Consider the following 13,880-nt stretch of genomic DNA (forward strand, 5'->3'; position numbering starts at 1 on the left):
TGTCCATTGACGCTGAGGAAAACTTGGCTTTTGTAGATTGACTAATACCAACCTACCTATGGTCCCAAAGCCTGAGTCAATGAACTCGGCCACTTTCACATTTCAGCATTGGGAAGTACTCTGACACACTTCCTCAGCCTGGCATGTGCTTGACTCCTTGGCACCCTGTAGTCTTAAGTTTCCATTCCTGAAGCAAAGATGCTTTGGTGACACCATATCTCATTAAGAATGGAGGATATTAAACCCAGTGGACTTTGATCCATCTTCTCTCAGTATAGTTTTTGATTCCCACATCTTATCATCACCTTTTGGAAACATACCACTAAAATTCTAACCCTACTCACATATAAGTAGTAAACACACGAATTAATTGAATATCTAAGCTGAATTCAAGAGCAACTTCTCCCCCACTAAAAAAAAAAAACATGGATTTGTAACAATAAAGCAGAATTGAGAGATCTAAAGTGCCTCTTGGGCATTCTTGCCTTCAGCAAGTACTGATGTTTTGTATTATTTAACCAATGAAAAGTGGGGTCTATTCAATAGAAGCATTCACACAGTTGTGAAAGGGACCTTTTACTACCTCAACTACCTCTGAAGATGTCTTGCTTAGAATCTTCTATCTGGCACAATTTTTATTTCGTTAGATGAATGGATTGGTGTGTGAAAATAACATGGTCAAGCAGACTGAGCTTAAAATGTATGTATTGTGGAACAGCAAACAGTTTGCTGTTTGTCAACCTCTTGTAAAAACCAAGTTACCCTAGAAGGATCAAAATTAAAGGTGCTTATAAGAGACAACCTCTAGAAAAGCTGGCAAGAAATGTATTAACTTCAACTCAGGGAAAAGATAAAATTGATAAGTACTGCATGACATATTACTTTCCCTGATGGCACTAAAGACGGTGATTATGATACAAGTACAGCCAACAAGAAGAAAAAAGCCCTTTCCACAATCCATATCTGTGTGAATCCAACTTTTGTTTGAGGCTACAGCCTTTACTTAGCATTTTTCAAAGCGTCTTTGCTTCTTCAGCCCCAAGTTTTGGCTCTTGAATATATGACTCTTCTTCTGCAATATGTGTATTCCTGAAAATACCTGTGCATGAATGGAATTTTTGCAAATCAAATCATATTGTGTATGCGCCAGAAAGAGCTTGCTACTTAAAACCTATAGTGACTCTTTTTGAAATCCAATACTCAAACCCAATAAGTTGATCTTATAAATTTAGATTTTTCCAAGGCAGGGGCATTTAAAGTAATACCTGTGCTATTTCACCTAAATTCTCCACCTCCAATAACACATAGACAATTAGCGGAGATGGCCATGTCCCCAAGCTTCAGTGGACCCCATCGAGGCCTAAAAGACACATTGCAGAAGCCCCAGCATCCCTGATCTTTCAAGGAGTAGAAAAGCTTAAGAAAATGGTGGCCATATGTCTCAATTTATACATGTTATTCTGACGTGATTATTAATAGTGTCCCTTCTTACTCTTAAAAGTGCACCATTTGGGATGATAAATGATACGGTCACCCTCCCTAAAATAGACCAGGTTCTATTTCCTGCAGGCTGCATTGAGGTTAGGAAATCATTCCATTTTATCCTTACACTCTTGGAATTTAGCTAAAGGCCAATGTTCTAATGCTTGCATGGCAGAACGCATCTATTCAGCACAAAAATATGCTGATTATTAGCCAGTATAATATGGCTGCCGGGTGACTGTGACAGGACCTGATGAGATGGGTCAGGGCGTCAATCAACAGTCCCTTCCTCATCTCATTCTCTTTGATCTCTGTTACTCGGTCTGTGTTTGGTGAGGAAAAGGAATGCTGATATTAAAAGAAGGAAGTCTGTTTCTGTCAGCATTTTCCTTTTCTCTTTCCTGAAGGTTTCCAGGACTCTGTCTGCCAATAGTTTAACATACAAATCACATCCAGCAGTCATTGTATAGAATTGGTGCCAAATTCATCACAGAACCCTTCACTTGGAGTATGTCGCCCCAAGCGATCCGAGTTCCAGGGATCTCAATCTTACCGATGACTCTTGAGGGAATTAAGGAGCTTGAAGTCCTCAGGTGCATGCTTGTTCAGAGACGAGGGCCGCTTTAATCTTCTTGGGCCTTGGACTTCCCAGTTCCACCCTGTACATGATCTGACTGGTCCCCTAAATTCTGCCTACTAGGTGGTTCAGAAATATCAGAAAGAGGTGTTTAGGTGAAATTCTGCAAGTTGGAATTATCTTCTTGGCCCTTTTATTAAAACCTTTTTTTCTCCTTCCTTACCCCTCCCCTTCCCTCTCCTGCTGTTTTGTGACTATTCTTTCCTAACTTCACAATTCTTGATGGAGACAGGAGGCTATAACCTTGCCAACACGGCTCGATGCTGGACATACTTGACCGGGGTCATCCTAGGGAAAACACTATCCTCTGAGATCCCAGATCATGAGGTAAGTAAGGCTCTGACAAGTCCTCTCTTCTTTAAGGGGAAGAGCTGAGTCATTCCACCTAATCAAAATCACGTCCTCACCACTCAATACCGTTTTGTTGAGAGACACTCCAATAACAATAACATACTGTCTTGGCAGAATAGTGGACTCTTGTTCCAAAATATCCAAGACCTTCTGCCTTTTTTTTACAAGAGATCTCAAAGGCCAACCAACTTTAATTTCTCAATTAATTACAGAGACTGTGGGAAGGGGTCACCTGTTCACACAAAGAACTCTTTGGAATATGTGCGTATTTTCATCCCCTAGCCTCAAAAAAGAAGGGGCAGTTTTTGAAATGTGTAAGCTGGGTCCTTCTCTATCTTTAAAAAGTCTTATAGGCAGTGTGTCACACCTATGTTCTTCAGTGGTAGTCCTGGTCTCTCAGTGTTCTTTGACTAATGTCAAATTTAACAAAACACATAATCACCACAAAGACAGGTCTGGTATTTTTCCAGTGATCAGTGAGTGGCATACAGAAGTTAGGGTAGGACCATCCAAAATGTGAAACATGTTATTTGAACCTTTGCCATGTTCTTTAGTCATATGAGATGGACTTTCCATTTTCCAAAGCTGTCTGTTCTAGTTTTCTCAAAACAGGTTTAATAGAAAGCTCTCTGAGACCTGTGAGTGCGCTGATGATCCCTTATCTGAAGGTGTACCCCTTCTCTTCCCATCACTCCCTGCCGACACCTGGCAGGAAGCCTGTTATCACAGATCAGGATGTGTAGCTGCAGGCCTTAGACTGTGTGACTTATAATAATGCATCAGTGACTGTAGCCCCACCTTCTCAAGCCATTTCCCAAGGAGTGGAGATGGTATTTGGGCTATAATATTTTGATTCCTGCAAGATGCAAAATGTACCCTCGGGAGCATTATGCTTTTTCAAGTTACTATTATTTTTTAAAAATTAGAAACAACTTAAACTAATTTCCTTCCAATTTTCTCCAGAGCACAGATGAGGTATAATATGTATCTCAGAAAAACCACTCAATGTGTCTAGAATACAAATAGAAGGCACGCTGTAATTTGAGACAATTTGCTGGTGTCAGGGTTAATAGAAGTTTCTTTTCTTGACTTGACTTAGCTCTATTCAGTATTTGGAAGCTTTATGAAATATAAAGGTAAGTGAACAAATTACATTTGTGAACAAATATAATCGCTGTTATTGCTGTGGGAATATCTTAGATTGCATTGTAATTTAAAGCACTGAGACTTTAAAAACTGATCAAGTTATGTCAAAAGTAGTTTTAATCTGTAGGAGGCTGAATTGAGAATGAGTGTTCTGTTCCTAGGAAACAATGCAAATCTATAGATTTGTCTATGTTAAAAGGTTGGTAACATCTTAATAAAGATGAATAGTTCCTCTGGTACCTGGAGAAGCTGAGTGCCTGGCTGGATATGGACTTGACCTTCTAGATAGACATGTCCTATCTTTATATTGATGTAGTCTGCTGGATTAAATGAGATATAACGAATGTCAAACGCCTAACACACAGTTCTTGGCAGACAGTTGGCATTTTTGAAATGCAGATTTTCTCCTTCCCCTTTGTATGCACCTAACAACTTCTTATACCCAGCCATTTATGACTTTGTCATTCATAAATTTGCCCAAACTCTTTTTGAATCCCTTCTGTCATAGCCTTCTGGTCTAAGAGATGTGAGTCATCCAAGAGGGAACAAAGAAGAAAATTGAAATGACAGTCTTCCAGGTACAATAAGATAACATTTTAATGAAAATTGCCAAAAATAGCCCACACAGTGTGAAGCCATATATAAGTTACGTGCCACAATACACAGTTGCACACAAATATCCTTGCGGTCCTCAGTAATCAGATCAACAGATGGTAGCTCAAAAAATATGTACTGAGCACCCGTTGTGTGCCAGGCACTATGCTATAGGTGTCTTAGAAGATACAGAAACACCAAGACCTCATCCCCTACCCCAAGCAGCCTAGGATAAATGGGGATATAAAGGCTGGGGAGACACGTAGATACACAGGTAATTACATTACAGAGCAGAAATGAGAACCCCAGAACTGTAGGAACAATGGTTGTGGAGATGTACATCAAATAAAAAGGGGATACAAAGAAGTATACAAAATACCCTGCCCTCCACGAGCTGAAAATATAATTAAGAAATCTAATCGGTGAAAAGGTCAGGACAGTGCAGCAGGCAGCTACAGTCTGGCTCACGCCCTCACTGTCTTCCTTCTCAGTCTCGGGCTTTTGTTCTGCTGTCTCCTAGGATAATAATCCTCCTCCTCCGGATGCCCTTTCCCCACCTCACTACTGTCTTCCTAGGTCCAGTTTAAAACCCTATGTCTTTAAAAAAATCCCTTACCTAAATATACCAAGACTCTTTCAAGGCCCTTTCAGCTCTTCCTTCACGTTCATTTGTTCCTTCATTCATTTAACAAATTTTCATTGGGCCCCTACTTCTTGCCAGGCCCTATTCAGACCTGGATTCAGGGACACAGAAACTAACAAGATAAACCCAGTGCCCTCAAAAAATCTCAACATCTAATAAAGGCAACAGGACAAAGTGCTCAAACCCAGGACAGATGAGGAGCATAGAGGAAAGGTTTCACCAAGGCTTTCAGCTGAATATTGGAGGTTGATTGGGAGTTGGTCAGATGAAGAAGAGGGAAAGGCATTCTGGGCAGAGGGAATAGAGGCTAGGAAGGATCCAGTGCCTCCTGGGACAAGTGAGAAGTTTAATATAGTAGTAGAACATAGGGTTTATGAGAGAAAGTGGGAAGGCTTAAGGCTTGAATGGAAATTAGAGCCAGATTATGAAGAGCCTTGAATGCTACACTAAAGAACTTACACTTTTTTTCCTGTGAAAACATGAGCTTTGGTTTTTCGAAAGCACACTTGGTAGAGCATAGAAGATAGACTGCAAAAGGGAGAGAGCTGAGAAAGGCAAACCTGTTAAGAGGTTGAAGGACACTCCTGTAACCCTCACGTCTGTGGCAATTCATTTGGTCATCTGTGTTTTTGGTTGTCTGCCTTCCCCCTCAGTGCTTATCAGAGTGTTAGCCACCCACCTCGCTGATATTCATTCATTGAATGAACAACTGCACAAATGAGTGTTTGAATAATAAGTATCTCAACATTCACGGTAGAAAACTTGTATTTTTAAGATGGAAGTATTGGAAGCATAATCTATCCTTTTTCTGGAAACAATTTAACCCCAGTAGCAACTGCCTATTCTTTGCAAGAAGTACCAGATATCCCAGCCATAGGAAATAGACGTACCCATGGGGAAACACAAGATCTCCAATGAAAGGAAGAGAATTGGGAAGGCAAATAAATGAAGTGATTAGTGGTGAGATTTCAGTCATAACCCTCATGAGATGCAAAACCAGTCATGCCCTAAAGCCATTGATCAGGGAGTTAGTTCCAGCCCAGGAATTGGAGAGCCAGGTTGGCCAGCCAGGCATGGAATAAGGAGGCAATCCCAGCTGAAAGAAGGGTTGGGCCCAGTTGGGAAAGCTGAGAGGAATGGAGCCCATCCATATGACTGGCCCGAGTATCTTCACCATAGGGAAGGCCCAAAGGTAACATGGGGTCCCATAAAAAAGCCCAGTATGTGGCTAATTTAGCAAATCATCCACTCTGTGTAATAAGTCTTATGGACTACTATAGATAAGAATGTTCTGTAATCCAGTAATACTATTTGGATCCTATGACCTAGGATAGAGTAAGACAGTTACAAGATACCATGTATTCATATATATAATATATATATATATATATATATATATATATATATATATATATATATATATATATTATACACACATACACAGATATATGAGCTATGTGTACATACCTGAATCATAAAGTAGGTTTATGAACAATATTTGGTGAACCAAAAATATTTATTTAACCAGACTCCTTTTGACAGACTGGTTAGATAACTTATGCCCCATTCATATGAGGGAATATACGTAGCCACTGAAAAGAATTAAGTTGATTTACCTACAAGTGTATGTTACTAATGCAAAACAGTCTTGCATTGCAGTCTATAGATTGCACGGAATCCATAGATTGATTTGGGGAGACATAACATCTTAACAATATTTACCTTTCGATACATGAATTTGGTATATTTTTCCATTTGCTTTAGTCTTTAATTTCAAAGTTTAATTTATACTTTTCAGTGAACAGGTCTTACACAAATTTTGTTAAACTTATCCCTAAGTATTTCATGACTTTGATGTTATTATAAATGGTATTTTAAATTTCAGTTTCCAATTGTTTGTTGCTAGAATATAGAAATACAAATATAATTGATTTTTTAATATATATCTTAAATAATATAACATTGCTAAACATTAGCTCTAGTAGCTTTTTTGTAGATTCCTTAGCATGTTCCATGTATACAAACATGTCATCTGTGAATAAAGAGAGTTTTACTTATTCCTTTACAATCTTCATGCCTTTTATTTCTTTTTTCTTGCTTTATTACACTGGTTGGGCCCTCCAATGCAATTCTGAATACAAGCGGTGGGAATGAACATATTTGTCTTATTCCCAATCACTGGGGGAAAGTACTTAATCTTTCACTATGAAGTGTGAGGTTAGCTGTAGGGTTTTCTTTAATGTCCTTTATTAGGTTGAGGAAGTTCCCTCCTATTTCTAATTTACTGAGAATTTTTCTCACAAATGAGTGTTGAATTTTGTTAAATGCCTTTTCATCTGGTGAAATGATCGTGTGATATCCTCTTATTCTGTTAATAGAGTAAATTGCACTAATTGTTGCTTTTTTTAAATCTTAAACTAACCTAACATTCCTGGGATAAACCCTACTTGGTCATGATATATTATCCTTTTTATATATTGCTGGATACAGTTTGTTGAAATTTTGTCAAGGATTTTCTATCTATGTTGATGAGGAATGTTGATCTGTTTTTTTTTTTCTTGTAATGTCTTTGGTTTTGATATCAGGGCATTACTGATTTTATAAAATGACTTACAAAGTATTCCCAAGTCCTTGTTTTCTGAAAGAGTTTATGTAAAATTGATACTGTGTCTTACTTAAATGTTTGATAGACTTCACCAGTGAAAACATTTGAGCCTGGAGTTTTCTTTGTAAGAAGGTTTTAAATTATGAATTCTATTTCTTTAATATTATATGGCTATTCAGATTTTCTATTTCTTCTTGCTCCCATGTTGATAGTTTGTCCTCAAGGAATTTGTCCATTCATTCATAATATTCCCTTATTATTGTTTTAAAGTCTGTAGGAGCTATAGTGATATCCCCTTTCATTCCTAGTACTGCTAATTTCTTCCCTTTTTTCTCGATCATTTTAGTTCATGGTTTATCAGATTTATTGAACTGTATTTTTTTTTCAAAGAACGAGCTTTTAGTCTCATTGACTTTATTTTTCTCTTTTCTATTTCATTATTTCTGCTCATATCTTTGTTATGTCCTTCCTTCTACTTTGTATTGATTTTTAGTTCTTGTCTAGTTTCTTATAGTAGAAACTTAGTTCATTGATTTCAAGCCTTTCTTCTTTTTTAATAGAAGCATTTTATACTGCAAATTTGCATCTAAGCCGTGCTTTAGCTCCTTCCCACAAATTTTGGTATATTCTCTTCATTTTCATTTGGTTCAAAATTGTTTCTAATTCTTTTCTTTGGCTGATGGGTTATTTATATGAGTGGGTTTTTAAAATTTTCTTTCCAAGTATTTGAGGACTTTCCAGATATTTTTCTATTTATAGTAATTTTAACTCAGTTTTCTTGTGCTCAGAGAACATACTTTGCATGATTTCAGTCCTTTTGTATTTATTGAAATTTGTTTCATGGTCCAGCACATGGTCTGTGTTGGTGAATGTGTCATGCAGTTTGCAAAGAATATGCATTTTGCTGTTATTGGATAGCATTTTCTATCACTATCAATTAGGTCAAGTCAGTTGAGAGTGTTGTTTTATGTCTTCTGTATCCCTACTGATTTTTTTGTCTGCTTGTTCTGTCAATTACTGAGAGAGCTGAAATCTCAAGCATGATTTTGGATTTGGCTATATTTCCTTTTAGTTGCGTCAGTTTTGGCTTTATGCATTTTTGAAGCTTTGTTATTAAATGTATACACACTTAGGATTGTTATATCTTCTTGATGAATTGACCCTTTTATTGTTATGAAATGTCCCTTTTTACTTCTGGTAATATTCCTTGTTCTAAAGTCTACCTTGTCTGATTTTAATATTGTCATACCTGTTTCTTTATGATTATTATTTGTGTGGTATATCTTTTTCTGTCCTTTTACTTTTAACTTATTTATGTCTTCGTATTTAACTTGGATTCCTTGTAGACAGCATATAGTTGGGACATGATTTTTTTTTTATTCAGTTTTACAATCTCTGCCTTTTAGTTGAGGTGCCCAGACCACTTATGTTTAAATAAATTATTTATATGTTCAGGTTTCAGTTCATCTTCTATTTTCTATTTGTCCCATCTGTTCTTTGTTTCTTACTTTCTATTTTCCTGCTTTCTTTTGAAATAAATGAATAATTTTTTAGGATTCCAATTATCTTCTTTATTTGCTAAATAGCTATAACTCTTGGTTTTAAAATTTTTGTGGTTGCTCTGGGGGTTACAGTATGCATTTTTGGCTTTTCATGGCCTACCTTCAAATAGTATTACACTACTTCATGTGTAATATAGCACCCTTATGACAGTATTCTTTCATTTTTGCCTTTTCCTTCCACGTGCTATTGTAGTCATATATTTTACTTTTGCATATGTTATAAACCCCAGAATGTGTTGTTATTATCTTCTTTAAACCATCTATTATATATTTTTAATTTTAAAAATATTTACTGCCCCATTTAAAATAAGAATAATAATTCCAGTACATGTCAGCACAAATAGCATGTTGTGATTTTAAAAACCCTGCATTTTCCAAGACAAAAAGAAATTTCATGGGAAGAATTGCAATGCTGTACATTTTTACACAGATCTATTACATCTGGCTAAATAGATGACAGCTGACTTCTCGTACCTGCTTGTACATTCAATGTGTTTTGATACTGTTTTTGTTAAAGCATATGAAGAAAATCTAGCTTCACATAGCTCTATAGATGGAAAAGGTAAGGGTATTTTAATAACCTTTACGAGTTATTATGGATAGTCTTCTTTGATACTACACAAAAACTCTACAAATGGTCGTTTCTTAAAGGTTAATGCTGTGTGGAATCTGAAAACATATCAATGTACTTTTTATGTACTGTTACATTTAAAATTCATTGGTCATCTTGTACTTTGAAGGGATACTTGACCTATCTTATACATATTGATTACTTGGAAAATATTGTTCACTAAGTTATGCAAATATTATAAATGTTGAAATATTTTATGCAGTATCAGAAAATCACATTAACTGACATCAATGCTGATCTCATTGGAACAAAGCTTATGTTTTGGGAAGCTGTCAGGCTTACAGTAGCAGAATGAAGTTTTTCAAAATTCTGATTTTCATTCAAAAATGTATGTATTATCATAGCAGCAAATAATGTCAGTTGTTTAACCTAAAGCGATAGGCTCACTTCATTTTTAAGAAAATATTTGCCAACCACCCAAGTATTTAATCATGGCTTTTCTAACAGTTGTTCTTTCAAGAAAAAATGTGCTTTTCCTCAAGACAACCATCATAGTATAGTTTATAACAGAAGCACTTTTAGCATACCTCTATTTTGTCACACAGAATATTAAATCCAGGATCAAGTTTTGATCATTTTTAATGCTTCACCAAGGCCATTCATAAGTGAAATTGTGTTTTTTTTTTTGGCTGCGAGTACATGGAAATACAACATACAGTAACTGCTGGTAAACTTTGGTGCTACTGCCTTAATTTATCCAGTGGTACCAGTAGTCTTACCCACCATTGCTTTTGCACATCCATGCAAAAATAAAGTGGCTCTGGGATAAACTTTATTTATTTATTTATATTTATATGCCATTTGTACCATAAACATTTTATTTATATATATATATAATATAAAATATATAAATTGCTCTAAGAGAAATAATGTGATTCAAACAAGTTATTGAGCACTTTCAATATTTTAGTACCACTGGTGATTGTTGCCAACCATTCACATAAAAATGGTCTTCTTCAAAGATTAGTTAGTGCTGCTACCATATGACTACAGGTAAAACAGCAAGTCTAGCCACATTTGTAGACTTGTCTTTTTTTAAAGTTAAAGCGCCTTTCTGCAAATGAGATAATTGTCTTCCGCTGAAAACTAATGAAAGAAATCAGAGAAGATCTAAAGAAATTAAGAAATATACCATATGAATGGAGTTGAGAGTCAATATTGTAAATATGCCACCTATAGGGGAAAAAATGTCATCTAAGAAGAAAACCTAAAGAAGAACATACTAAATCAAAAGGTAGATGCAGCACAGTTGAAGGGTACAAGATCAATACAAAAATCAACTATATTTCTATATACTAGCAGTGAATAAATGGAAATAGAAATTAGTGTTAAGAGAATAAAAGGACAAGCCACAGATTAGGGTAAAATACTTACAAATAACATATCTGATTAAAAAAAAGTTCTATTCAGAATACATCAATAACTCTCAGATGCAATATTAGGACAATAAGCAATCCAATAAAAAGTAAACAAAAGAAAAAACAATTACATCTTCAGGTTTAGAGCTAAATGTTTAAAGAAACAAGTTAATGTGCCATTGTAAAGAGGCAGTGCTATGAGTTATTTTACTGACTTTTCATCCAGTGGGCATTAAGCAGTGTCAACTGTCTAAGGCTTCACTAGTCTCTGAGCTATTGTGTGCATTTCTCCAGCCCATGCAGTGCAATAACTTACACATAAGATGCTCCAGTGACTTTTTCATTTCTAGTTTGAAAATCTCTAACAAACAATTTTTTGCTTTTTAGTAAGCTCATCATATCTACACTTAAATACTCAATTTCTTTCCCTTTAACTATGAATGAATGGTCTGAAAATGATGCCACAATTTAAATAGTGAATTATTTTGAAACTATATGAAAATATTCTGTAGATAAGACACTATAAGGTAAATTAATGATATATAAAGATAATTTTAATCATTTTTTCATTTATTGCTTATAATTTCACCCCACATTTTTGAAGTAAGTGTCTTTCTTCCATGAGTCAGAGAGATCTCACCAATACCTCAGCTTCATCTTTTTCACCTTCTTTAAACTTAGATGTTGCAACTCTGGTTTGACAAAGCAAGTCTTTTAATCTCCCTTTATTAAGCCAGCCATCCATATTCTTGTTATGTTTCTATCTAAGTGGAATTAGAGGTCTGGGATTTCAAAATAATGATTTACTAAACAAACATAAAGTTATAGAGATTATAGTAGATATGACTAAGGATACCTTTTCCATGACCCTCTTGTGGTTAGGGATTACAGGCACTGGTCATGGTGCCAGAACTTTGGAGAAGAGAACTGAGAAGCTTAAATGAAGAGATAGAAGAAAAGACCCAGAGACCTACCAGGCAGGAGGTCTTATGGTAGGGGTACCCTCTGTATGGGCCCCAGCAGGAGGTGCAGGGAGACTAGATAGCTACTCATACCAACCAAGGGATACAATGCTCAGGCTAGAATGTACCTATTAGCAGCTCTGGACCACACCTCCTATACCCTGAGCTGGGCTGTGCCACCTTTTGGCTGGACGTTGTTGATCCATTTATTCTGCCACCAGGCTGACAGCCTTCCTCACTGCTCCATGGTCTTCAATGGCTCTCCTTTGCAGTCAGCTTATATACAACCACCACTGCACCTATTGCTCCCAACATTGCCTTAAACTGTCATTTAAAGAAATTTAAAGATGAGTAAAAAACCATCTTTTATATTTACCCTTTCCAGCACTTTTCAATCCTTTGTGTAGATCCAGGTTTCCATCTAGTAAAAGTTACATTCTACCTAAGGAACTACCGTTAATTTTTCTTATGGTATAGGTCTGCTAGCAACAAATTCTTTCAGTTTTTGTTTGAAAAGCCTTTATTTTGTCTTTGTTTTTGAAAGATATTTTCACTGGGTATAGAGTTCTAAGCTGATACTTTGTTTTCTTTCAGAACTTTGAAGATACCAATACATTGTTTTCTTGCTTGCACATTTCCTCATGAGAAGTCTTTAATCATTCTTTGTTTTATTCCTTTGCATAATATGTGCCTTTTTTTCCCCCTGGCTGCTTTTAACTTTTCTCTGTGTGATTAGTTTTCAGCAGCTTGATTAGTTTGCCCTGCGGTGGTTTTCTTTATGTTTATCCTTTTTGGCATTCTTTGAGCTTCTAGGACCTGAAGGTTTATAGTTTTCATCAAATTCAGAAATATTTCAGCTATCATTTATTTTCTGTCTTTTCTTTTTCTCCTCTACTTATGTGACTCCAATTAAACCTGTTAGATCAATTTTATTGTCCAACAGGTCACTGCAACCCTATTTTACTTTTTTTTTATCAGTCTTTTATTTCTCTTTGTGATTCTCTGCAATTTTGTAGAGTTTTTATTGCTTTGCCTTCAAATTCATTGATCTTTTCTTCTGCTGTTAATCCCATTCAGTGAAAATTTCCTTTAAATATTGTATCTTTCATCTCTAGAATTTTTACTTTTAAGAATACTTTCCAAAAAAACATTTTAAATGATAACCAGGAAAAAAATGTTTTGCCATTTCTCTCCTCATTGTGTTCATATTTTCTTTACATCCTTGAACATATATAGCACATTTATAATAGTTGTCTTCAGGTCCTCGTCTAGTCATTCATTATCTCTGACATTTCTCAGTCTGTTTCTGATGACTGATTTTCTCTGGGTTTTAGATCACATTTTCCTGCTTCCTTGTGTGTTTAGTAATTTTTTAATTGGATATCTAACATCATGAATTTTGCATTGTTGAGTGCTGGATTTTTTTGTATTAATTTAGAGATTTGTATTGTTTTCTGATAGACAAGTCCTTATGGATCAGTTTGATCCTTTTGAGGTTTAATTATAAGTACACTTACAGTGAATCTTGAGTAGCCTTTACTCTAGGACTAGTTTAGCCCATTTTGAAGGCACTGCTCCTCTGAAGTCTCTACTTAGGCCCCATGTATTCATTGCACTTTGAATACACTCTCCACTTTGGCACTGTGTGAAGTCCAGGAAGTGTTAATTTTACAACTCCTTAGCAATTGTTTCCCTGAAATTTTTTCTGGATTGTCTTTGTGAAGTTTTCATATTGGTATTCATCAAAAGACTCAAGGGGACCTCTATGTGCATTTCTATTACTCTTTTTCTGACTTAGCTCCATGCCCACAATTTCTAACTGCCTTGACCTTTCTGAACTACAATCTCTGTCTTTACTTGGAGATTGCTAGGCTCTGTTTGGATCCCACCCCTCTATCACAGTCCAGGG

The 13,880-nt window shown here is 35.9% G+C and overlaps 1 protein-coding gene across 6 annotated transcripts in view; it reads left to right on the plus strand.

Annotated features, from left to right (window-relative positions):
* The window catches only part of HDAC8 (histone deacetylase 8), a 210,164-nt gene that overhangs the window by 86,487 nt on the left and 109,797 nt on the right, over positions 1-13,880 (plus strand). For all 6 annotated transcript variants that reach the window (XM_064483041.1, XM_064483040.1, XM_064483044.1 and 3 more), the window contains one exon: positions 2,352-2,446. In XM_064483041.1, coding sequence (XP_064339111.1) covers positions 2,352-2,446 — 95 coding nt within the window. The remainder of the gene's footprint in view (positions 1-2,351; positions 2,447-13,880) is intronic.

Source organism: Camelus dromedarius, chromosome X (assembly GCF_036321535.1).
Source record: "Camelus dromedarius isolate mCamDro1 chromosome X, mCamDro1.pat, whole genome shotgun sequence".
NCBI lineage: Eukaryota > Metazoa > Chordata > Mammalia > Artiodactyla > Camelidae > Camelus > Camelus dromedarius.